The 25,046-nt window shown below is 50.2% G+C and overlaps 5 protein-coding genes across 5 annotated transcripts; 3 read left to right on the forward strand and 2 right to left on the reverse strand.

Annotated features, from left to right (window-relative positions):
- Positions 1 to 358: 358 nt before the first annotated feature.
- Positions 359 to 939, forward strand: MYCGRDRAFT_97665 (uncharacterized protein; the record flags this gene model as incomplete). Its single annotated transcript, XM_003847285.1, has 2 exons — positions 359 to 509; positions 593 to 939. 2 exons carry the CDS (start codon positions 359 to 361, stop codon positions 937 to 939), a joined length of 498 nt encoding a protein of 165 aa, XP_003847333.1.
- Positions 940 to 1,828: 889 nt separating this feature from the next.
- On the reverse strand, positions 1,829 to 2,970 carry MYCGRDRAFT_97666 (uncharacterized protein; the record flags this gene model as incomplete). Its single annotated transcript, XM_003847321.1, has 3 exons — positions 1,829 to 2,238; positions 2,588 to 2,828; positions 2,881 to 2,970. The coding sequence occupies 3 exons, from the start codon at positions 2,968 to 2,970 to the stop codon at positions 1,829 to 1,831; spliced, it is 741 nt and encodes a 246-aa protein (XP_003847369.1).
- A 6,611-nt stretch (positions 2,971 to 9,581) lies between these two features.
- On the forward strand, positions 9,582 to 10,247 carry MYCGRDRAFT_97667 (uncharacterized protein; the record flags this gene model as incomplete). The annotated part of the gene is made up of 2 exons (XM_003847286.1): positions 9,582 to 9,810; positions 9,940 to 10,247. 2 exons carry the CDS (start codon positions 9,582 to 9,584, stop codon positions 10,245 to 10,247), a joined length of 537 nt encoding a protein of 178 aa, XP_003847334.1.
- A 6,681-nt stretch (positions 10,248 to 16,928) lies between these two features.
- Positions 16,929 to 19,553, reverse strand: MYCGRDRAFT_97668 (uncharacterized protein; the record flags this gene model as incomplete). The annotated part of the gene is made up of 6 exons (XM_003847320.1): positions 16,929 to 17,030; positions 17,254 to 17,313; positions 17,377 to 17,529; positions 17,965 to 18,333; positions 19,120 to 19,216; positions 19,420 to 19,553. 6 exons carry the CDS (start codon positions 19,551 to 19,553, stop codon positions 16,929 to 16,931), a joined length of 915 nt encoding a protein of 304 aa, XP_003847368.1.
- A 521-nt stretch (positions 19,554 to 20,074) lies between these two features.
- MYCGRDRAFT_97669 (uncharacterized protein) lies at positions 20,075 to 21,287 on the forward strand (the record flags this gene model as incomplete). The annotated part of the gene is made up of 5 exons (XM_003847287.1): positions 20,075 to 20,181; positions 20,275 to 20,671; positions 20,805 to 20,843; positions 20,987 to 21,116; positions 21,223 to 21,287. 5 exons carry the CDS (start codon positions 20,075 to 20,077, stop codon positions 21,285 to 21,287), a joined length of 738 nt encoding a protein of 245 aa, XP_003847335.1.
- Positions 21,288 to 25,046: the final 3,759 nt, after the last annotated feature.

Genomic DNA, 25,046 nt, shown 5'->3' on the forward strand with positions numbered 1-25,046 from the left:
AGCTCTTCGCCTCCAAGTCAGTGATCATCCAGCCTAGGATCGATCGATCCTACCCATTCACTACCCACCGGGCACAGCCAAGTTCGAAGCCAGTCGACAGCATGAGGCAGTGAAATGGGAAGCGGCGAATCCTCGAAACCCTGGCGATGTAACGGTACATTTGTCTGCTCTACCCGAAACAAGGAAGACAAACATCAAACATTGTCGTTTTCTACGTTTGTCTCCCGTCCCCTGTACAAGACACGCAAACATTGAACAATGCCGCCCCAAATTCATCTATCCCTTTTAACATGACACTTCTCTCGCTCCCTCTTGCTTCATCCTATCCCCAGCACGATTCCATATCCGTTGTCACATCATGTCGAAACCAACAGCGTCATCATCAGGCTCCGATGCCGTCGATGAGGACTCCAAGCTCTGTCCCAAATGCAACTTGGTACAGCCGACGAGTCTGTTTGAGACTCTCTCCAAAAGCCGGAAGGCGAACAAGTACTGTCGAGATTGTCAACGTAACTGCGCCCCTTTTACTCCTCATGACGCATGCCCTGCACACGATACGAGTCGAGCTAATTCTTCTCATTGTTATTAGCAGCTCCCTCTTCTCGCCGCGTGAGCCGAGACCTGGCTCCGGCTCCTCCTTCACTTCGACATCGCGACCGCTTCGGCGGCGCGCCCGACAACATCCCAGACGATTTCGTCGACCCGCCGACTGGATGGGATGTCTCGAACATAAGCGTCCGCATCACCGAATTGGTGACGATGGTCTGCGCCCGCACCGCCCTGTGGGTGACGATGGTCTGCGTCCGCACCGCTGAATGGGTGACGATTCAGATGGGGGAGGACGACGCAGGCGACATGATGGAGATGCTTCAGCATGAGTGGCAGTGGTATGTGCTCGTGTTGGTCGCAGCGGTGGTCATGGTACTTGTTTGGGGTTGAGATCGAGACGGAACGATGGTCAAGCAAGTCTCAGAGTGGTCTTGCAATCAATGAAAGCTTTCATGTACCAAAGTATGGATCCCACCAACACAATGCAATGATTAATTGCTCCGTTGCTGCACAACCTGTGAAAGGTTCTTCGGCCTGAATATGATTAACAAGTCGACTGCATAAGTGAAGAATCTGCCCATCTCGGTCCACGTACGGTCGCCGACTTTGAAGATCGACCAAGTCGGGTCTCAGAAGCAGACCCCTGGAGTTGTTGAAGCCGCTCTGCTCGAAAGGGTGAGCAGCAGGCTTTGACATGCTTTTGGTATGCCTTGAAACCTCGATAGCGAGGGCTGAGCGGTCACCGAGGGGTCCCAGAGAGCTTGCAACGTCTTGACTGCACTTGCAGCTGTCGATGATACGAAGTCGTCTAAGCGAATATGGGGCTGTCATTACAAGGCGACCGTCATCGCGAATAACATCGTAGCTTGCCTCGCGACTTTCCTCGTAGGTGTCCAATTCTTTGCCTTTGATTGACAAGCTCTGACCGGAGGAACTCACTCTCTCAATCGACCTCGACCTAATACCTGCAGTCCCGGCATAACAGCTCCGATTCCAAAGACAGCCCTTTCCTGATGCCCGTTTGAGTTTGGAGGTACTTCAGCTTTGGTTTCAAAAGTCCGTGCGTTTCTGACGACAGCGAGAAGGAAGACGTCGTCTTACCTGCACTTCTGTCGTCGGCTTGCTTGTACGATTTGCACCAGCCTGTAGAAGGTGATCGACGTCTCCTTGCGGCTCCGAATCCGCACGATCGCGATCAACACACACAGTTTCCATCTCAACTCGGCAAATGCTGCGAGGTCGCACCAGCCTCGAGGCCGTCGATTCGGTTCTGCAGCCTTCACAGTGCGCGGTCGTGATCAACACGCATGTCTTCCATCTTATCCTGATGTTGTGAAGTTAGGTCCACCGTCTCGGAATCCGTCTTGCCCTCCCAAGTCTTCCGTGCTTCCTGCTTGGGAGTAGCTCGGACAGCTGGTTGGAAAGATGCATTCCTCTTCTCGAACAAAGCACGAACTTTGGCTTCCTCCACCGCGTTCTCTCGCACAGCTCGTTCGGCGTACGCATCCTCGAGATAAGCACGATCCCGAGCGACCTTGGACGCCGTCGCTTCCGCCGCAGCCCTTTTCTCTGCAGCCTTTTGCTCCGCAGCCTCCTTCCTCACCACCTCCCTTACCGCCATTGCCTTCTCCACAGCCTTCTTCTCCGCCGCCTTCTCCTCCGGCGCCTTCTTCTCCGCCCTTGCATAGCCTGCTTCCCCTTAATCCAAGCCTGCATTTCAATTCGTTAAAACCTGCGCATACTCCTTCTCAACCTCCCTGTTCTCGTCCTGCTCACGGTCGTCCTTCCCGTCCCCGTTTCCCTCGTTGCACTAGTCAAGGAGGACATCCGCTTCGTGGTCGGAGCTTGAGCGCGTATTTGCCGAGTCGGGCGCGCGCGCGTTTGCGGGCTAGGAGTTTGTCGATTGTAACATTGGTCTTGCCAAATGCTCGTGGAATGATGAATGGTTATGAGGGACAGTGAGTATCTTTCTTCGGGTGGATGACCCCCATATCAATCTCCACACTCTCTACACACGCCTGTAAGCAGGGGCGCAGACTGCAGAGCTGGTAGATCAGTATCAGAGGAGGGAGTCGGATCTTGGACTTCTTGACCACCGGAACGGTCTTCATCTTTCTGGTCCTGTTAACCTTCCTCTCCGCGGTGTTCTCGAAAAAGTCAGGCTTGGGTCGAGCCCAGGCGTGAAACTTCGGCTCCAGAGCAGCGGCCTTCTTCTTGAGCGCCTCGGTGGCCGAGTGGACCTTGAACCAGGACTTGAAGTTGGGGTTGGCGGCGGCATGCTGGAAGGAGGCCTCTTAGTAACTCGTCACATCTATCGAGTCGCCAGTGTACTAGGGAAAACTTCTTGTCGGCGACGACCGAGGCGAAGAACTTGACCGGCACGCGATTGACAATGAACTGCTCATTAACACCATGGACCATCAAGTCGTTGTTCGAGACGGAGAAGGATTAGCCTTGAGGTTGAGTTAGGAGGCCCTATCTCCAATTATCCCCTTCGTATGCAGCCGAATCTAAGATGTTATATCTTAGCTTCGCTGCCGAAGGGTCTAAGGACAAGCCGGTTACTTCGGACGTTTTGTTCTTACGATTTTTAAACCCTTGTTTTCGATAATGCGACACTTCGTAGAGGGTAAGATACGCTATGCAAGAACGATCCTAGTATCGCTTTTATCGAAATGCGTTATCTTCGTACTTTTCTAGCCTCGGAGGGCAAATCGAGCATTCGAAGACCTTGTCTCCTACCCGTAAAAAGGGATTAGAATCGATAGATACATACAAGGTATACATCTCCGGAACAGCTTTTCTTTATTTAGCCGCATCTGTTATATTTAAAAAGTTGTTCGCGATAAACCTCGAAATTCGGGCTTTTTCGTAAGACTAAAACAGCCGAAACGAGCGGTTTATCCTTAGCTGCTCTAAACTAAAGCTGTAGACCCTAAAATTAGAATATAAACCTCAGGCACACACTTTAGTCTTTACGAGCGGTAAGAAGGAGCTAGTAGGAGGCCGCGGCTGCGGCCGCGGCTTCTGGACCATGCGGAGTCATCCGATGAGGACAAGTAACGCAGCGACTACCCGCCAACCCAGCGAAATGCCCCTCTCCTCCCGTGGTTCGTCTCGTTTGGGCCTCATGGCCAGTCGGGAGACGTACCGCGTATCTCTCTCGAGGAAATTCAGCTCTAAGAGCGCGGCACGACAATAGGCGGTGAACGCAGTTGAGCATATGCTCTCGGAGCTGGAGTTGGAGGTCGAGGAGACTATGACGCTTCGCTGTCGTATGGCGGTTGCGGTGATGATCCTGAGGAGGAGGAGGCGGTGGTGGTGGGGGTGATAGTCCTAGGATCGCGGCGTGGATGTCTACTTCTTCTGCGTCTGCTGCTTCGGAAGGATAGGTAATGAGTGTGTATTTGACATTTCCTTGCATCATTGAGCTCGCAGAGTCTCGCCTCGGTCACACGGCATGCGTCGCTTTCCATGACTGAACATCAATCAATCAAGGGTCAGGAAAACGGAAATGTCAATCGACAAAGGTAGAGTGGTTCTACTTGGCCCATGAAGTTTTGTGCACCAATGCAAAAGAAGAATTTTCAATCACAATGCGACGGAGCAGTCTTCTCTTGATGATGGATGATGAATATGATGATGATGCAGCATACTTTACCAGAGAGAGATTGAGTACATGGATGTATATGAATACTGATCAAGGTATGTGGCAATGAAGCCACGCTAAGGTATCTCCGAGTAATTCATGTTCGAGACAGCCGCGTTGGCGTGAGGAGGGGAAGACTGCCGGCATGTCCCGAGGGAGAGTCCGAGCATGAGAATGCTGAGCAAGACGTAGGCGATGAAGGGTATTGCAGCAGACGGGTTGGTGGTAGGTGGTAGTGGTTGTCGAGGCTGTCTTTGGAAGATGTGGCATCGGTCTGCAATTTGGCATTGGCGAATTGCAGCTGCTTTGCAGCGTCCAAGCTGCTCTGCAAGTTGAGCTCGGATCTCTCGCCCAACGACTGCTACTGTTGCAAGGCCGTGGCGAGTTCTTGCCGCGCTAAAGTCAACTCGAAAGCCAGTCGATTCTTTTCCAGTTCCAGAGCCGGATTCTCAAGCTCCCGGACCAATAGTGACTTGCTCACGGATGCGAGTTCGGCTTTCTGCTGCACCGCGGAGCCGACTTCCTGTGACTGACAGTCGATATCGATCCTGCTGTAGCGTAGCAAGCCGATCTTGGGCGGCACTGAGCTTCTCCCGTACGGAATCGAGTTCGGTCAGGGCACCATTGCACTATTGCCTCGCGACAGTGCCCGTGCGGTCTGTTACTCGCAAGGCGTCTTCCTTTTGTTTCAGCTCGACGAGGAAGCGCCGACTTTGCGCCTGACGTTGCCTCCGCATCAGTCCGCACAAGCCGTTCGACTCCAACACCTTCTCCCGGAGTGCGTCGGCTTCCCGAGTCTTGATGCTGGCTTCCTAACGCGCAATAATCTTCCCACCCTTCTGAGCCCGGATCCTATCTCGCTAGACAGTCGTTGTATCCTCCAGAATATCGACGGTGGGACAAGAACTCGTACGAGCATGCTCTTGCAAGGTTTCGGGGTAGTCGGGTCGGATTACTCTGGCCGGCACATGACGGCAAGACCGGGTCACAGGCCGTGTCGCTGAAGATGTCGTAGGGGTAGTATAGGGAAGGAATGGGGTAGGTAGAGGAGATCTGAGTGGGATGGACAATAGATGTGTTACCTGAACTGTAAAGCAGAGTCCCTACGCCCGATCTCAGAAGTGATTGAGGCACACATTAGTATTTCGACCTTGCCGTGGCAAAAGCGGAACGCTGCACGTTTTCCTTGCGTGCACACGCAGCCTCCCTCTTTCCGACAGTCCTCTCCGTCCTTTTCCGGCAAACCCGTTCTTGAAGCCTGAGGACATTTCGACAGTGCCAATCCTCGATGATCGCCGCGATGAAATGCTTCATCACTGCAGATTCGATCGGCAGTATCTAGACTGGCTTTGACGGACCATGGCGGAACGATAAATCGCTGTGCGGGAATGGGAGACCGATCGCGGAGCAACAGGACATCAGGAGACGATGACGAGTTGGAGGCGAAGTGTCTACAAGGAGAACAACAGGATAGAACAATCCGGCTAATTGTCTACGGGTAAAAGTAATTACTTCCGCGTAGATTAAATCCCGGCATAGATATCCGGACAAGCGAGCCGAAGTTGCGACATAGCGAGGCGACGAGCGTTAGCAACGAGGGAAGTAAGTACTAGACCGAGCCTAAAGCGAGGTCGTACGTACAATACCCGAGCGCGTAAGGTATAGGCTCGTTTGAAAGGTTAGCAAAACTATTTAGGCGCCGCAGGCTCTATTATAAAGGCTGGTTTTGGTAGGAGTAGCAGTTAGCCGGATGTTCTTTCATTTTGTTCTCCTTGTAGACACTTCGGTTGGAGGAGAGACTCTGGATCTGGATGTCAAAACCAGAGAATCTTTCATTGATGCCTGAGGCAGGTAATAGAACAACTACTCAGAATTCTCGCCCTTGAGCTCATCGAAGCACTCCTCGTCACGATCATCGCGCCGACGCCCTCCACCGGCCTGAATTGCCGCCATCGTCCGATGCGAATGGATCACGACGAATGCGGATGTCTGCCTGCCAGCCGAGGAGGAAAAAGAGCTGTAGCAGAAGAAAATTGCTCGCTGGGTCCATGGACGAAGCAGACCTTGAAGCAATGACACCTATCGATCGTCGTGGCAGGAGTCGTGTAACCGCAGACCGGTCGGCTGGCATGTCACCTGAAGAATTGAGAGGTGGAGATGAGGAGGAGAAAACACGATGAGGAGGAGCAGAAGAGCAAAGACGCCGGATACTCCGCTATGAGTCAAGACAGCCTCGAATGTGTACGGCATCTGTTTGTCTACTGCCTCTCACCGGGTTCACACACACGAAGGGCGGATGGTGAGTATCAAATGGAAGCTTCACACGCTTCGCTTCTCTCTCGATGAGTCCTGTCACAACCCGCACTTCCGCCGCTGACATCCTTTTGCGCCTCAGCGATTTGCTACATATCGCATCGCCGCCCACGACGACCTGTCACACATCGATCGCACTGCCTACTGGTCTCAACCCACAACGACGTCACCCCACGTTCGCCCCAGGCCACACTTCGACTTCCAATCAAGCCCTGTTCTCTCGACTCCGCGCCGCAACCTGCGAAGCGAAGCCCATGGCGCCATGGCCATCATTTGCGCACAATGCCAATCTAGCATGTCGGTATCCATTTCTGGAGGTCATCAGTCGACGTTGCCGAAATTACTCATCGAGGGAGGGAGTCCTGAAAGTGCGCCTCAAGCCATGTAGCCCAAGACCAAGCAGCAGCAACCGCAACAAGCTCAGAAGGCTACTAAACCGCGCAAGAACAGACTGCTGTCCAATCTTATCAGCACTGGAAGGAAGCTCACATCCAGTGTGTTCGCACCAGAGCTCTACCACGGAGTGAGCGGAGTCTACGGACCACGAGACAAAATCCACTTCCTGCAGTCTTGGTGGACGATCCCGCCGAGATGATCCACCAAACTTGCACGAATTCATCAACATTCTCCACGCCATCGCAACGGTCATTCATGGTTCAAGAATCGTGAACAGCGTCGGTATGTGCAGCAACATCACTCGACTGCACCTCGAACTAAGCAGCAACCATTTCTTTCGCTTTTCGGAGAGCGATGTCCTCACCTAGCCTGACTCCTCCGGCGTCGGGACGCATCCTCATCTCTCGAATTTCTTGAGGGACCGAGCAACCGAAGACATTAACATCCCTTCAACCGCCATCTTTGCCGCGGAGATGGACCAGTGAAGAGCATACACAAGGCATATATGCGTGTTCGCACCATCGCCCAGTGCCTTTCTCAGACCATCGGCCGGATTATCCAGTATATCTTCGACGTGAGACCATTCTACCCACATTGCTTTTGGTCTGCACCTCGCCAGACTCGCAGTCAAGCACCCGCAAAAGCCCTGCCAATGCCCAAGACCAACACCATCAGGCCCCTGCCCAAGCCTAGAGTGTACACCTAAATCCCGAAGACGAATCCAACAGCCTCCAAGATCACGAAGAAGTATGCGCCCAAGAAATCGCAGCGCAAAGGTGTGAGACAGACTTAGCGCAAGGGAATCGTGGACTTGGTTGTTGAGTGCCATGTTGTACTCGCTCGGGGAGGAGAGATTGTCATGAAAGCTGTTCAATTTGCGCTGCAATCAGACAGTCTTCGTCGAAGAAGGAGAAGGAGAAGGTGGCGACGAATGCGCGGACTTAGATTGCTGCAGGCCGTAGAGATTCGATCTTCAAGTTGACTTTGACGGTGCGTCTTGATTTTTGTATCTGCAAATGAGAGAGCCGTATAGTACGCTGAAACGCCTGACAATCAAGAGCTTCTACTCTGACATTCATCTCACAGCGCTAGATCGGTAAGAGCCTGTCTAGCGACCAGTCCTGCTGATCGAATCATGACCAAACCACGGATCAGCTCACTCAGCTTCAACCACGGAACGGCAGAGATAACTTTATTTGCTCTCAGTGCATTTCATCTTACCACCAACTCACTTCCACTCGGCAAATCCGGGGTGGAAAAGCTCACCTGGGAAATTAGTGCATTCCGGTACGATTTCAACCTCACCCTGGGGCAGCACAATGTCTCCGACCCCGACTATCCAATATTGAAGTGCCAGACGTGAACGAGTCGAACACGCCCAGCGCCGCCGTCTGGCACGCATACCCGAACTTCTCCGCAGCGCAGGACAAAGCTGATCACTCCAAGAAGTGTTGCTAGCAGAGGAGGAGGAGGAGGAGCATTGCGGGTTGACTACATCGTCCGTGCCTGACGATCCCGTTCTGGCCAGGTCCTCGGCGTTTCGACGCAGAGTGAAAGAGAGAGAACAGAACGGAGTCGATACATTGCTCCGTTATCTTTTCCTCTGCTCTTCGCCAAAGAAGCCGTGCCACCGACCACGGAACTGTACAAACTGAAGACTAAAGAATTCGACTCCTGCGGACGGTCAACTTATCAGGTTCTTGCCAGAGGCTGTGGAGCATGCTTTCACGGCAGAGCTCTAGACTACAGGAGTGACTTATCCAAATACATCTGCGCAGGAGCAAGGACTGACTTACCCGAATACATCTGCGCAGGAGCAAGGACTAGTCTTGAAGTATTGTCTCTCCCGAAACGCGAAATGTCCAAGCAAGGGATGGCGACAAAAACCGCGACCCGACTGCATGACGCAGGAGAAGTGATGAAGTAGTGGTATGACCCTCGACGTCACCTGCTCTCCGCTCTTCTGGCATCATCCTGTGATCGGTCCACTTAGCCGCCAAACCAGCACCCACGAGCAGCATGCTCGGTCCGCGTCACAAACCTCCGACCAGTTCCGTTGCTACCTCTCGCCTACTCGGAGAGAGACCGTAGATCGTTGGCTGGCTGTGGTTATGCCACCATACATCCAAAACCTCGATTACGACGTCTCAGGAACCGCCAACATTTGCCTCGTAGCGATTGCGACGGCGCGAGAAAGCCTTCGACACGAACATCCAATGGTTCGTCTACTCGTACGGCGGGTGCAACTTCACCGGGAGTCCGGAGTTGTCAAACCAGCTGCACTCGCGTCAACCCTTACCACACTCCCTCGGGTCTTCGCAGTTTAGAATCTAGCGAGAGAGTCAAAGCCGGCCTAGAGCCAGACAGGTCCTAATGGCATCCTGTCTTTCACGAAGTAACGACTCGGATGTACTTATATTCGGGAAGATAGATTGATTATGAGGATGTCAGGACTAGCTCAGAATATGCGTATTGATGAGAGGCCGGGTGGTGTGAGGAACAAGCGGCTACCAGAAAAGTCAACGTCCCTCGGGTGACAACACGGTGTCAACTTCGGGCATCACAGCCGAATGCTCCAAGCCCTTGACAACACTGTTCAATGCACAAGATGCGACTGCACAGCCACCAACAACTCCGACATCCTTAATGGTCGACCAAGAAGCTGTCGAGCTACATGAAACGTCCAGCTCGCATCACCGAGCAATCGCGCATGCCATCACCGAACATCGCTGCAAGACTGGAAACTTATCTTCACGACCTCTCCACGCTGAGCAACACTGCCCGGAGTGTGGACGAAGTCACACCTACCCGTCGGGCCATGTTCCCTTATGCTCCTGCTGGATTCCCTCTGATCGTTTCTGCAGAGACGGTCGTGTTCCCGCAGAACGCCGTTCTGGCGAACCGTGCGGATGTTTAGCCGCTAGCCAAGGCTATGCGCGCCACGAAGCAATCTTTACAATTCAACTCCATTGCGAGAGCTCGTCCGCCCGGAAATCTACGTCCCACTAGCGAAGATTGCTTTGAATTTGCAGCAAAAGCGCGGCCTGAGGACCGATGCGAGGCCGAAGCTGAAGGTCTGGTGGAGACGATGTTGCAGGAGCGTCATGCGAAGAGAACCGGTGCAGTAGGCCGGTTGGGGACAAAGTGGCGGATGTTTGTCGCGGACAAAGTCGATGGACGCAAGCGGCAGCTAACGAGGAGGTTGTTGGGAGGGCTTGCTGATGAGGCGAGCAGAGCGTGGGATGAGCAAGCTGAAGGGATACTGCACAGTCGGCCTCGGCGACCTCGCATATGGCTCATAGGCAAACAGAAAGCAGAGGTGGTCGGCGTACACTGCTAGCATCTGGGAGAAGTTAGCACAGTCGACCTGCATATTTCTCCAGTTATACACCACAGCCCGTCGCTCGGGAAGGTCTGCGGCTTTTTCGACGATTCTCTTATTAGCAACAGGACTTCCGCGGACGATGCGGTTAAGGGCGTCGCGGACTACCTTCAGTGTGGCTGACATTCGACCTGCTGCTCTGTTTGTGCGTTATACTGGCCAGCGGCCAGCGACAGCGACGCCGCCTCATCCCTATATACGTCGAAGACTACAGATCCATGTCTCATTAGCGCATGTGTCTCTTAGTGGTATTGCTTGTTGCGGGAGCTTTGCGATCACGATGTTCAAATGTCTTGCTTGGGCTTGTCCGGCGCATCGTCGAGGAGCCTCTGGACCCTTCGCAAGTCATGCTGCCTAAGGTTGCAATTAAAACGGATGTATTAGAATACAGGCCTAAGCTGTGCACGGTCCACGCTGTACACGCTCGAATTTCGAGAACGTCGAAAACTATAGTTTTAACTAAACTTCTACGAATTAATGCACTACAACTATAGCACTAATAGACGATGTATTAAAGGAGCTAACAGACGCGAAGGTAAAGAATATTTAGGAAATTGCGACGAAATATTAGGTGCACCGTAGCACTTTATCGAGACAATAGCGTAAGCTAACCGATTTACGCGCCTAACGCAACGAGAATAACGCGATTCTCTTATACTAATAAGAATGCACTCTCGTAGCCTATATCGACACCCTTATACGTAGAGGCATTCTACCGACTCTAGCAATAGTTCTAACCTTTATTTATAATATTACGAAGGTCCTTCTAGATCGTAAATAGGTACTATAGTTTGTTAAAAGGTATAAGAAGAATATTAATTCGAGATACCTTAAACTACTAGATAAGAGTAGGAAGAAGGTAGACTCTATAAGGTAGTTTAAGGCGTATTACGACCTTATTATAAGTAAGATAGAGTAGTATAACATTAAGCCTTATAACACCTATAATATAGACGAGAAGGGCTTCCTAATTAGTATACTTTAAAAGATACGCCGGATCTTTACGAAGAAGCACTACCTCTTAGGCTTACTTATTAGTAATATATAAGACGGCAGTCGTAAATAGATTACCCTTATAGCTACAATCTACGCTAATAGCACTTACCTACCTCCGGTATTAATATATAAGGCCGTAACCGGCAATATCTAGTCTTTATAGCTATAGGACTTCGAGCCGGACAATACTAACTATTATATATTCTTTGCTTCCTTACCGAATAGCTAGACTAACTACAACCTTAGACTTTACTAGCTAAAGAAGGTATTCGAGCCGTTTATAAGAGATAAGGCTAGTAAGAGAGGCTATAGATTATTAGTTATTAACGGCTATAGCTTATATATAAATATAGTATTCTTATAGTACTATATAGACTATTGTATCTTCGTAGCGGTCTATCTACCTTATTTAATATACTACTTATAACCTCTTAATATTAGTCTCTTTAGCCTATTAGCTAACCTCTATAGTTCTAAGTTATTACGCTTTATTTACTAGACTAAAGGGCTATTAGTAGTAGCTAAGCGTAACTTCTTCTAACTATTTTAGCTAGCCTATAAGATAGCCTTTATACTAGCTAATATCGCTTCTAGCTTCCGTAAGACTAGACTATATCTATTAGATCTAGTAGTCGTTCTAAAGAAGCTTAAGGAGCTAGTAACTAAGGGTAAATACGTATACTTTAGTAATAGCTCTCGGCTAGGCACTACTAACAACTTAAGGCTAAGTACTACTAGACCCTCTACTACTAACATAGATACCTCTATTATCTCTAACAACTAGTGTAAGACTCGTACCCTTATAAGGAGTATATTAAAGAAGCTAGAGAATAAGAAGGAATGTAGGGCGATTTAGAAGCTTACTAATACCTTTATATATATATAGATGTAGAACTAGCTACTTAAGAGCGAGTATAATAGCCTACAGCAATTGTTTAAGAATAAGAAGTAGAAGCGATAACGTAGTAAGCCGCTACTTGCTCTACTATAAGGTTAAGTAGCTTAGTTCTTCTTACTAGCTAAATTATAAGCTAGTAAGATACTAATTAAGGCTAAGGAGGCTAAGAAGGTAGCTAAGAAGAAGCAGAAAGAGCGTAAGGCTATAAATAAGAAGGTAGATAAGCAATTAATAGTAGATATAAGCTATAGTAGACAAATAGGCTAAGGCGGCTCTAAAGGCTAGATAAAAGGCTACTTAGAGGGAGACTAAATAGGCTAATTTATAGCTAAAAACTAACCTCTAAGCCTCTACTCGTAAAGCAACACGTTGTCTACTAAGAGCTAGATAGTATAGAGCGGATAAGGTAGCTTAAAAGTACTTAATCGTTATGTTAAAGGTGTCCTTATACTAGAGGGGGGGTCTATAGCTAGCTAAATCCTCCTAGCCTCTAATACGTATAATATTAAGGCAGAAGTTATAAGCTGCTTAGAGCTAATAGATATAATTAATGCAATAAATTTAAGCTATTAAACACCTTATTGTAACTATTAGTTGTAAAGAAATTAGCTATTAAAGAGGTGTAAGAAATAAAGCTATGCTCTCGTGTAGAGCGTGCACAGCGTAGACCGTGCATAGCTTGGGCCTGTATTCTAGAGGGTCATGCTAACCTTCCTCGACGATGGCATGACGTCGGCATGCACAGCCTTAAACGGCGGCAAAGGGGAGAGTGTGGTCGTCGACAGAAGAGTTCTGAGACGCCTGAGTATTTGAGCTTCAATGCGCTGGCGATCTTGTTCTTGTCGGCTGTGATAGCAACCCATGTGCTCCGTGTGTCTACTTTCACACGGTGCATTAGGACGATTCCTGCAGGACTCTCGCACCGTCGACCCTTGAGACTCCTCGGCACGCCATTGCCGACGAGCACGAGTTCATTGCACGAGTCCATGATCTCAGTCGCTGTCGCTGTCACCAACGGTGGGTCTATCTCTGCGATGGCGAGCTTCGTCGAGGTTTTCCGCGCTCGGCAGTACAAAGCGCTCGCCTGTGTTGTGGGCTGTAGGCATCGCTAGTCGATCATTCCCGAACTATGATCGACTGCGCGAGAGCACGGTCTCTCTCTCGTCATCGCTCTTATCTTTACCGTCGTCTTCGTCTTCGTGGGGTGCTTGATTCGGGCGACGTTTGGGAGCGCCATGCTTCGCAACCGTCTTATCCGCTTCGTTCTTGCGGGGCCTTCGGTACACTGGTCTTGTTAGTTCTGCGCCCTCTGAAGTATCGGTCGTGAACTTACAGCTATAGTCCCAAAAGGCTTGAAGCAGTTCGCGCACCTCGGGACGAAAGAGCTGTTTGACCTGGTCTTCCTTTTCGAAATAGTACTTCTTCGCCTTGGTGTACTTCTCGCCTGGGTATTGTCAGCTGAAATACATACTCAGGCAATGACCACAGTAACTTACGGAGCTCCTTGTGGTCCTTTACTAGCTAAGTAACCTCCTCTTTACTTATCTCCTTACTACTCTGCGCCGGCTAAGGTGTGCCGCGCCCCACCTGCTCTGTCTGGTAGTTTTGCGTCTGTCTATTACGAGACATTATGCCATTGTGCACGCTCTGACGATTGTTCCTATTCGTGCTCCTTCCTGCCGGTTTCTGCGCCGGCATTGGCGCATAATTCGACATTAATGTGGAAAAGATTAACTTGTCGAATTAGTCACTCGTCGTGGCAGTCTCGGTATGCGAAGTTTGAACGTGCATACTCGGAGAGCTTCCTACCCCATATAATCCAAAGGATCGTAGCGACCACCTATAAAAAGACCTTCCTTCCGGACAGCGGCTCGAATGTGGGCATTGCCGTGCAGCGCCGCCGGCTTCTTCATAACGGATTCGGTCTGCTGGCGCTTCAGGAAGTATTGTCTGCAGCGATGATTCGACGACTCTTCCTCGCCTGGGGAGCGTTCGCCGTCTTCGATTAATCGATTGGCGTCTTTGCGGACATACCACTAGTCGGCGAACTGGGACAGATGAATGTCTGGAATTAGGGCATAACTGTCGAAGGCGTAACTGTCGAAGACCTCTGTGCTCCCGGGGTCTAGTGCAGATGGCAGCCAAAGCGTATGCTGCTTCTGCACCGGCTAACGCCAATATGTTTCCCGCATTGCTAGTACGGACGGACTCTTTCTCCTCATATACTACTGAGTCTCGGATCCGGAGCAGTCCACGAGATTCAAAAGACAACAAGTCGCCTGCTTCAATGCTAGATCGCAGATATGCACGGGGGAGCCCTTATTGGGCGATTAGAAGAACTGCTTGCCTTGGGCCTTCCAGTCGTGGCAAATAACGGCGTAATTGCCGGACTCGTAGCCGATGTCAAGTGGTGTCGGAAGGCACTGCCCGAGAAGTTCCGAGCAAACCCAACGGAGTCCTCGCGAATGCTCCGACCGGCCTTCTAGGAAGGGTGCTAGCACCTGTGTGTCGATGCGGTACTTCTCGATACCTGTGCTCAGGCTGAGGAGTTCCCCAGTATCGACGTCTTCGGGTGCAATAGAGCGTAATAGAGCGTGCGACGGCCTCCGCGTCTGCTATAGCTTGCGGAGTCTCCGTGCGAATAAACGCAAGAAGACGGCCTAGCGCTCCCTCCCCTTTAAAGGTCAACTAGGCGCTGGTTGCGGCCGTTGGGTTAATAGCCTATTCGGCAAGAGCATTGCGCGGCGAATACATCGAAAGCACGCTGCTCTATCCTGCTCCCCCTGGAGTATAACAAAGCGCCATTTCCGGTTGCGCGCGTACGGGAAGCGATTCCTCTGTCAGCAAGCAGTGCTAAAATCGCGGAGTGTTTGCGTTCGATGCGCAGCGGTTGCTCGATGCCGCTTACGATTAAAACAAAATCGCACAAGAGTGGTGCGATATCATTAATATCGGCACGAATGCCCAGATCCGGGCCGACGGCGCGGATTTGCTTCCATAGGTTAAAGACCATCTTCACGGACCTGCTTCGCCGCAGCTGTGCGTCTGCCGAATCGTTAGACTGTTGCCAGAGCTTTGGTTCCGCTTTATGTCGAGGCACCCAGCCCTTCAGTAACGGCGTAGAAGAATAGATGTAGGCAGATCGTCTTCGGGAACTAGTAGAGGAGAGTCTTCTAAAGAAGCTACACAAGAGCAATACAGGACAATTTAACTACTAGAATTCTAACCTAGCAGGGTTTTATCCTCCAACTAGTCCTAATTCGGCAGGAGCTAGTCTATGTAGAGTGGAGACTAGACTCTCGGCTAACTTTCCTAATTAGGAAGTGTCTAGACAAGCTATTCTTTTTCGGGCATCGCCTAGACAGTCGCGTCCTTCGATTTCTTCTTTAAATCTAGTAATAAGGACCTCGCATTTGCTATTATCTCGATCTAAGTCCCGATCGTTATTGTTATACTACGTAATAAGCGCGGTCTAGTTGGATTCGTCGTTTCAGAAAGGTAATAGAGTCGTTAGGCATATAGTTGTAGTCTAGACATACCTACTAGAGCTGGCGAAATAGCCTAATAACCTTCTATCGGTGCGAAACATGTCTCTCGCTACTAGAGGGATCGCAAGTCTAAGACAGAGGCTTAAAGACTGAATAATGTAAGGCTAGACTAACGTGTAAGACTACTATACTTAGGAGTTCGCATAGGAACAGCAAAGCCCTCAGCGTTGTTCTAAGACAGTATACGAGACAAACAGGATTAACCGCAGGCGATCTACTCTACTAAGGCTTGTCGGCTCGGGAGTAATAATAGAGAGATATACTAGCATCTCCTGCGAACGATAGATACAACCGAGAGGAAGAAGAAGATAAAGAAAGTATTCATGCTTAAACAAAAAAGGCTCCGGAGATGCACAACTTCGTCGCCATGCTCTTACATAAGCAGCTACTCGAGTCTATCTAGCGGAGGAAAGAATTCCAGATCGCCTTACGAGAAGGCCTGCTAAAGCCGTTAACGAGAATTTCCTGTATAAGAACGTTTGCTCGCGGATGATCGGAGACACCCGCAGCTGTACTACCCAAGTTATTAACCCAGCTTTTGCGACCTACCTGGTTGCTGTACGATCGTCGGCCGGCGAGTTACTTATCGACGTGCAATTTTGCCGTGAGATCTAACTAGGAAGTGTCCGTCTCGCTAGCCCTATCCTCTAGTCAGCTCTGTAAATAGCCCATAAAGGCGCGTACTTCACAACAAAGCCGGCAACGCAGCCGCCGACACTACTTTCGAGTCTGCGTTCGGCACTCCGCGCGGAGATCCACACTGTTTGCGAAACACAAAAAGCAAGTTTCTATAGCAGACTCCGCTTTAGAGTCTTCCATGGGCTTGAAAGCCGGGAAATTCGTTGTTTTGCTACAGAAGAGATAGTGTCTCTACTACAGTCCGAAGCTCAGCTCGCCAGACTTGTAGGAATGATTGTGCGTAAGGTTGTTATCCAAATCGGCCCTCCGACTAGCCGGGGACTGCACAAAGCTACACAGCGATGCTCTATTTGAATCCTAACTATACCTGCACGACCTTGTAATTAAGATCGAGAATATTGTGACGAAGGCCGTTAGCGCCGAATTAAGTAAGCACAAGAAGCAGATTAGAGAACAGGTAGCGATTAGGCTACGCCTAAACAATAAGATCGCCTCTATATAGGCGATGCTTAACCGAATTTTGACAGCGCCGCAACGAGGGATAACTATCCAGATAACCTAGCCACCCTCCAAGCTACTAATGCTGGCGTAGCAGATGGATGTTCTTAAGCTACTGTACAGCAATGCCGGGATGCGACTGCGCTTCTCGATCATAACCAGCTAATAGGCAGTTTTCAGGAACGACGCAATCGAGCTGTACGACCCGCGTTTCCTGCAGCAGGGAGTGTTCGTATGCCTCGCCACCGAAACAGCCGTGTCGGTGTTCCCAAATTGGAACCTGAGCTTCACGCAGCTGCAAGATGTGCGGAACGGCCTGCTAGAACATCGCGGATTTTCTATACAGAACGCCTGCGCCTGCAGCTTCAAGGGTATTATAACGTACCTTGCGGTTCCCGCCGGGAATCTGATAGCCGTCCGAGAATTTCACACAATCGAGGGAGCACTGTTACAGAAGGAAGATATTGTCCGGGAACTGAAATTGCAATGTGTTGCGTTGTGCTCGCACCTGTCCAGCAGCAGCGACGAGGTCATTGTGAGTCTCGTAATGTGCCCGAAATCCGAGACCCAGCTTGGTTATAGCTCTTGCCTTTCCTGTTCGGCCAAATAGACCTTCTTCGCGGAGTCTTCTCCGGAGGGCGCGGATCGGTAGCGCATCGACCTACACGTTCGGCGAGAGCTTTTGGCCGGATGCGGGATCCCTGGTGTAAGGAATGGCTTCGGCACACAAGCGCCCTCGAGGGTTAGTCGAGCTTGGCTGAGCTGGCGTTGGTGAGATGAGGGAGACAGCGTCAGAAAGAGGTGCCATGTAGACGAGCGGTGTCGAATGATGGAGGAAGAGCAAGGAACCGTCTGGTGAAGCGTCGAAGGGACGGAGGAGGCGAAGTTGAGGGCGTACTAGACACAGAGACGGAGAGATCGTTATATTCTATGGAGGCCGGTACTGTTTGCAAATCCTTATAAGAAGTAGTGTCGTGAGTTGCTGAAGTGGAAGGCGAACAGATACCTTATGTATTCCAAGTTCTCATGTTCCACCGAACAGATTGCTTCTTATCGTTTAGCCCGGCGCAAATGTCACTGCTGTCAGATTCCGTACATTAGCTGGAGCATAATGACCGCGCTGTGAGAATACGGACATTAAACCGTAGGCATTCGCCAGATCATCGGCTATTCGGACTAAGGTGTCCAACTGGTCCTGATTGCGCTGTGCTTCCTCAAGGTGTCCCGCACGGATCGAAACCTGTGCGCTCTCTGATAGAGCTTGCTCGAGAGGTTGTATTAAGGCCCTCACCGCGCTGGCGATGTTGCCAAACGCATGTGCTTGAGTTTCCCGGAACAGCCGCTGGTGCACGTTGTTGCGGCTACCGAGAGCTTTGCTGTTGTCCTCCATGCGTACACATGCGGCTTGTTGTTCGTGTCTGACCTCAGTCTCCATCTTCATGACCTTCTTGAGGTTGTCCAGGCGCTAAATGATATCACTTATCTTATCCTTTCCCTTTTTGGTGCTCCTGCCTGCGCTAGAATAATCGTTGTCCTTGCTTGGAGGTGCCTCGATGTGCTCGGTAAGCTGTTTGTTGGTGAGCTCGAGGCGTCTGCTCTTGGCTTTGACAAGTGAGAGCTCCATTCTGGACTTCCAGTTTCGCCGCTCGGAATTGTTCGTCGGTCCACTCAAGGTGCAGCTCCGCAGTTCGCAGGTGATCACTTCTGTGCGCCATGATGATGTGTTGGTATGCAGCAGACGGAACTTTTGCGCGCCTTTTGCGAGGCGGGCTTCTCCTTTGTCCGTCTTCACATCTCAACACCCCCGCGGCCCTTACAGCAGCAATGGCCAGAGCAAAGACGAGCCCGGAAGCGATAGCGCGACGTGCGAAGGTGGAGCAGGATCTGTTCGTGTACCCGTGCTATCGATCCTTTTCCGATCCTTTTCATTTTGTACCCAGCTGACAAGAGAAAGCGTGAGCAACAGCATGACGAGGGGAGCGTGGGTGCTGGCGGTCCTCATGCGCGTCTTAACAACCGTGCCAGCCGGTTTTGCATACGCCATCACGACTAATATCCTTCCAAACGGCCTCTGCATCCTCATGCCACAGCTGCTAGACAACCCAACGTCTCACGGATTCTGGCCAACCCTGCCGCCACTGATTATCATCCTGCTCATCTATGCCGCCGTTTCCAGCGCGCAAAGCGCGTTCGTCCTATGGGCCTTCCGCCCCTCCTACGGACTGCGATTTTGCTTTCATCTGGCACCCACCCTCGCCCGAAACACTACCACCGACTCCGGTGAGGGGAGTCGCTCGCCAGGCATGAGTGCAGGTTGACGTAGCGCAGGACGAAGAGAGGGAGGAACGCTGTGGGAGCAGTAGATACAGAGTAATTGAGGGCATTGGACGAGCGGGCAGAAGAGGATCATACGATGTGCAATGGATGTCCGTCATTGGGAGCAGAAGGTACGGAAGAGAGTAGTGCGGAACTAAGTTTGCGAGGAATGACACTGTCCAATCACACCAGAACTGTGGTGTGTCCCTTGGCTTCTTCTTCTTATGTATCTCACGACTTCGCCTCACCTCCAAGCACCTCCGTACGGAGCCGATCTGCGAGTCCCTCCACCTTTCCAGCGCTGCGCGCAATCTCATCGGCCATATGCGCCAGTCTCGAACGACAGTAGTCATCTGTGTAAAGATCCATAACGCCCTCGACACCGGTCTTCGCGAATGAGAGTACTTCGCCTTCACAACACTGTCTTCCGAGAGCATAGACGACCACGTCTCCCGAGAGCTACCGGCCCTGGCTTCCTGCTCTCTCGGCGGTCCCTCCCCCCTCATTTCCTCCACCCGCACTGCCTACTCAAGTTGCGTCAGAGCGGCGAGGAGACCATCCTGCGACATTCAAATCTCACTCATCTTACTTACCCAACCACGCTGCCTATCTCAAAACATCGTCGTCATCATCATCTTCCTACCTCGTCCTCCCCCTCGACGTCAATCCTCTTACACCTCCTACCCACGAATCCTCACCCTCACGGCAGCCATATTCCTCATACTCCCCTCCCTTCTCTTCCCTCTATCTCCCAACGGCTACAATCTCCTCATTAAAACCCTCCTCAGCGCCACTAACCCCGCCGCGACACAACTCCTCCCGCAAACTGCGAATCGCAAGTCCGATTTTCACGTCCTCGCCTGCATGATGATAGAGGCCGCGGTCGAAGCATGCCGCGTTTCGCGGCCGAAGGATGGGCCTGTCCGAATATCTGTCCGAATACCTTGCACGCGACCAATGAAAAAGCCACGGGCGGAGATTTGGCGGGTGAACTGTGGTACGTACTTCTTTGTTTCGTCATGTCATTGCACGTCTTGCTTCTTTTCATTGCACGTCTTCAATCCAAGCACTCACTCACGCTATACTCTAGGAACTTGCTCACCCTCCTCAACCGATCTACTACCGTCTCCCAACTCGGCGCCGCAGAGTTAGCGCACACCGCCACTCAGGTCCAGAAATCCGCCCTTCGTTCCGATAAGTGTCGTTTCCACGCCGTCCCACTCCGCCAGAGTCCAACGTGGATGACGACTTGGAATCTCTGGACGACCGGTTCCTCTCCAGCCTCCACCGGCGGCAACTCGATAGCTTTGAATTATGAACTCGACCACTTCGACAATACCCTCTCCTCAATCTTCACATCTCAGGCCGACGCTCTCACTCAACTGGGCAAAGTAGGCAAGTCCGACGGGAATGCGTGTATTACCGACGACGGTCCGGAGCGCGTGACGTTGGACCGAGGCTTGCTCCGGATGGAGGACGTGAAGCTGGTGTGTGGGCAGTTTTCCCGTATACCTCAGAGGGGCAACAAGATAGGCCATGCTGCCGCCTGCGGAAGCGCAGGAAATGAGAAAGTGAAAGACCTCATGGAAAAACCATAGAGAAGCGACTTGAGCTGCGTAGTTGAGAACAGTGCGAAGCGGTGGCATGAGCACGTCGAATGTATGTTGTTGACATGGCAGGAAATGATGACCGAGGAACCTGGATCATAAGATTGCGGGGAAAAGCATATCTCCAAGATCGCGGGGTCCTCCTGCGCATTCCTTTCATCTCTAACAAACGCACTAATGTTTCAATAATTGAAGGCGTATGGCGTGTCTGCATGCATGCAATGGCAGGAGGCGAGGTGCGGTGCGGTGCGATCCGGATCGACTCCTTGCTACTCCCACTCCCTCATCGAAATTTTCAGGGTCCACGCGAAGCTGGCCTACAAAGGTACACCAACTTCAAACGGCATATGCAAGGGATGTTGTGATATAGGAATGACGCCTAGTCTACCCGCCTTGCTTGACAATGCATCATTACATGCACCCTTGCACAGATCAGGTCATCCGGAAGTCGCATGCCTTGCTGAGGTATACGTTGCCTACTCAGAAGGGCTGGTAACGAACGATGTTGCCAATCAACTGACTGTCTTACTCCTCGCTACTTCCCCGAGCCCCAGCCAGCCCGGTCGAGCCCCACGCTATAGCCAAGTCGGTTAGCTTTAATCGAATTTGATCAAGACAAGCGAGCCGAAGTTGTAAGCCTTTGCGAGGTGACGAGCAAAGCGAACAACGAGGGAAGTAAGTACTAAGGAGCCCGAGCTTGCGAGGACAGCGACGGGCGTACGATACCCGAGCGCGTAAGGCATATGCCCCTGCCCGCAGCGGCGAGCGCTTAGGCAGAACTATTTGGCCGCCGGAGGCTCTAGTCAGGGATCGACCACTGTTCGTATAAACCGTCCGTAACGCACACGTTGGTAACGCACCGTTCCTTGGCGTGTTTTTGGTGTGATCGGTGCGTTACGTTCGTTACTATTTGGTGCTTTTGGTGTATATCCACCAAAGGTCCAGGGCGCCGTAGGCGCGAAATTTTTAGTATGTTCGTAACGAGCTCGGCGTGCGCTTTTTAATAGTGTTAGTTTCGTGGTTGTAGGGCAGGAACTAAGAGAGTGGTTAGTTGTTGAAGTAGTAATAGTGTTGCTAGTAGATTCGGTGGAAGTTTGAAGACTAGCGCGATTTCCATACGTTTAGCGCCGGGAAGCGCCGCCGTGCTTAAAAGTTCGCCTAGCCGGTATAAGAATTAGTTCTACCTTTTCCGGAATTTTACCGTCGACATGGAAATTCCTCGGTGTTAAGCCGGAGCTAAAAAGCCAGCCCGGTCTAAACTACTTTAGGCAGGTAGTATAAGCATAACCTAGGCTGTGCTAAGCAATATCTCTACTAAAATTCCACCTTCGACCTTTTATTAACATTTAAGGAAATTAAAGAAACTGCACTTGCTAGCACGACTGCGTAGATTTGAAAATAGGGTAAAAAAGTCATAGAATTCCGTCTTTAACCCTAACCCTACAGTTTTAAGAGCTACAAGTGCTATGTTAGAACTTGTATCTAGAGAGGTTTCTGTATACTTTTTTAATTAGATTGTAGCCCTAAATGCGTGCATATTAGTAGGAAAAGAATTAGCCTTATATCTCTCTAGATGCAACAACTATCGTAGTTTCTAGTTGTAGAGAAGCTGTTATTCCGAAGTAGTAAGAAGAAGGCTAAGCTTTTTTGTATCCTCTAAGCTTAGTTAAAACTTTACAACACTACAATATAATTAAACCTTAACATATCTGCAAGACTAAGACTAATATAGAAAGCGCCGAGCAACACCTTTTATATAAAATTAGAATAAACAAAATCTATATAGAACTTCTTATGTTATAGACCTTTAAAGTTAATGTAAACATTCGAGGATTTAAGCTTAGCGCGGATTTATAAGCTAAAGTTGCTAGCTCGAGTTCTCTCCTTATAATAACAACAACAACATGCCGAAACAGACAGCCACCCTTTTAACGATCTACTTCTAACTAACACTAAGGCTAGGTTATAAGAAGCTATTAGCCTCCTACAAGTACTGCGGCCATAAGTTCGTCTATAGCAAGTACCGCGCCGAGACTTACTACAACACGTGTGCTTAACGTAAGGCAAAGGATGCTGCAAAGATTACCGGCTAGGGCACTATTGCCTTTACGAGACTTCTAGTGGATGCTGCGACTAGCAAGACACTCGCGTAGTTAGCAGCGCACATAGTCTATAAGGCCAACCTTCCATTTACGTTCTTCTAGCATCCGGCCGTCCTCGACTTCCTAAACGCCCTTTGACCGAACTACTACCCTCCGCACAAGAAGCAGATTCGCACTACCCTGCTCGACGAAGCCTACACTAGCATCTTAGACTGAGTAAAGAGGAGCATAGCCGTAAGCAAGAGCGTGGACATATAGGTTAATAAAAGCACGGATAGCAATAAGGACGGTGTGACTACTGTGTCGTACGTGGACTCGACAGGCTGCTACACCGTTAGCACGTATGCTATAAAGGATACGAATAAGAAGGCAGATGCTAAGTTTGTATAGCTAAAGGCGTTCCTTAAAGACCTCTGCGGCGGTAGTCTTTACAAACTTAGCTCTATCGCCTTTAATACATGCTCGACGTAGTTGGCTATCTTCGACATAATTAAGGGCGACGTAGAGATGGCGCATATTATCTACGTGCCGTGTGATGCTTATAGCATTAATCTTTACATCCGTAACATCTTTAGGCTTCTATTCTTTAAGGCAGTCTACGACATGTTATAGGCTATAGCTACCGGCTTCTCACACAAGAAGGCGATAAGAGTGCTACTCTATAAACATTAGCGCTAGCTGTATAGAAGGATCTATGCTATCTTGCTCGGCGGTAACACTCGATAGATATCTATACTAAATATGTTTAATTTATTAAAGCGCTCTAAGGCTGCATTGCTCGCTCTGGCGGATAATCCTCGTTGCATACTAAAGGACGAGATTAAGCATACTATTAACAGCCGCGCATACTAGAACAATGTAGACGAGGTCGTCGAGATCCTCGAGCCGATTTACGCTAAGGTCGTCGCCGCGCAGCTTAACACTACTACAATAGATAAAGTAGTGCCGCGGTGGTATGTAATAAAGGCGAAACTAATAAGCTAACAGAAGACGATGATAAACGCGCCTATTAATAACATCCTTACCGGCGACGCGCACATTTAACAGACTCGCAAAACCAAGGCTACTATCACCGGCATCGACGAACGGATAAATCGTTAACTTACGGACGACTATTAGGCCGCGCACTGGCTCGATCTAACGCGCAAGGTAAAGATTAATAAAGAGGTGGACGTAAATGACATATAAGGCAAGGCTAAGAAGAAGAAGGATGCTACATAATATCGCGTCCTTAACGCTATAAAGCGCTCCGTCGACAACGCCGCTAACCGCGAGCTTATTGAGAGTAACTACTACTCCTTTAGACGCAAGGATGGTGTCTTTAGCGCCGACGACGACTGCTAGAAACTCAGCATACTCAACTTCTGGACTAACCGCTAATACGCCGCTCTATTGCTCGCTAATTACGCTATTCGCCTTGCGAAGACTCGAGCGAACACTACTACCGCCGAGCGCACCTTTAGCGCCCTTCGACTGCTTTATACACGCCTTCGCAATCGACTATTACCGGACTAGCTCGACCGACTCCTTACTGTCTACTTTAACAGCCGCGTGCGGCGACAACATGCCAACCGCCTTAAGGGCCTTACTACCGACCGCAAGAGAAAGAGAGGGCTTGACAAGGCGTTAAAAGTAGTAACAATACGACAGCAAGAGTAGGAATTTATAGACATAACTAAGGCTTACAGCGAGCTGCTCTTATTCCTTAAGGACTTGGACAACGTCGGTAACATAATAGCGCAGAAGAACATACAACAGATAATTACGGACTTTATAGACCTTAAGTAGCACGAGGTGGCAATTAAGGCTATGGACGCTAAGGGCGAATGTGAGGAATAAGCTGGAATGTTAGTAAACAGATGAGGGTTAAATTTCGAACAAAGACAGTTCTTAGAACGCCTGCGGATATTTGTTACTTGCGCAAACGACTCGCACGGTTTTCAAAGAATCAATTAAGAGCATAATATTACTAGCTAATTAGAGCCCTAGAAACTCCTTTAGTTTTTTCCCCGCACTCTGCTCCTTCCTAATCCAGGTATTCCGTCCGGATTAGATGCTAACTAATCCAGCCTTGGCGACCAATATCTATAGTTACGACCGAACGCACCAAAACGTTCGTAACGCACACGATAACGAACGGAACGCGGTCGATC

Source organism: Zymoseptoria tritici, chromosome 15 (genome assembly GCF_000219625.1).
Source record: "Zymoseptoria tritici IPO323 chromosome 15, whole genome shotgun sequence".
In the NCBI taxonomy this organism is placed as follows: Eukaryota; Fungi; Ascomycota; class Dothideomycetes; order Mycosphaerellales; family Mycosphaerellaceae; genus Zymoseptoria; species Zymoseptoria tritici.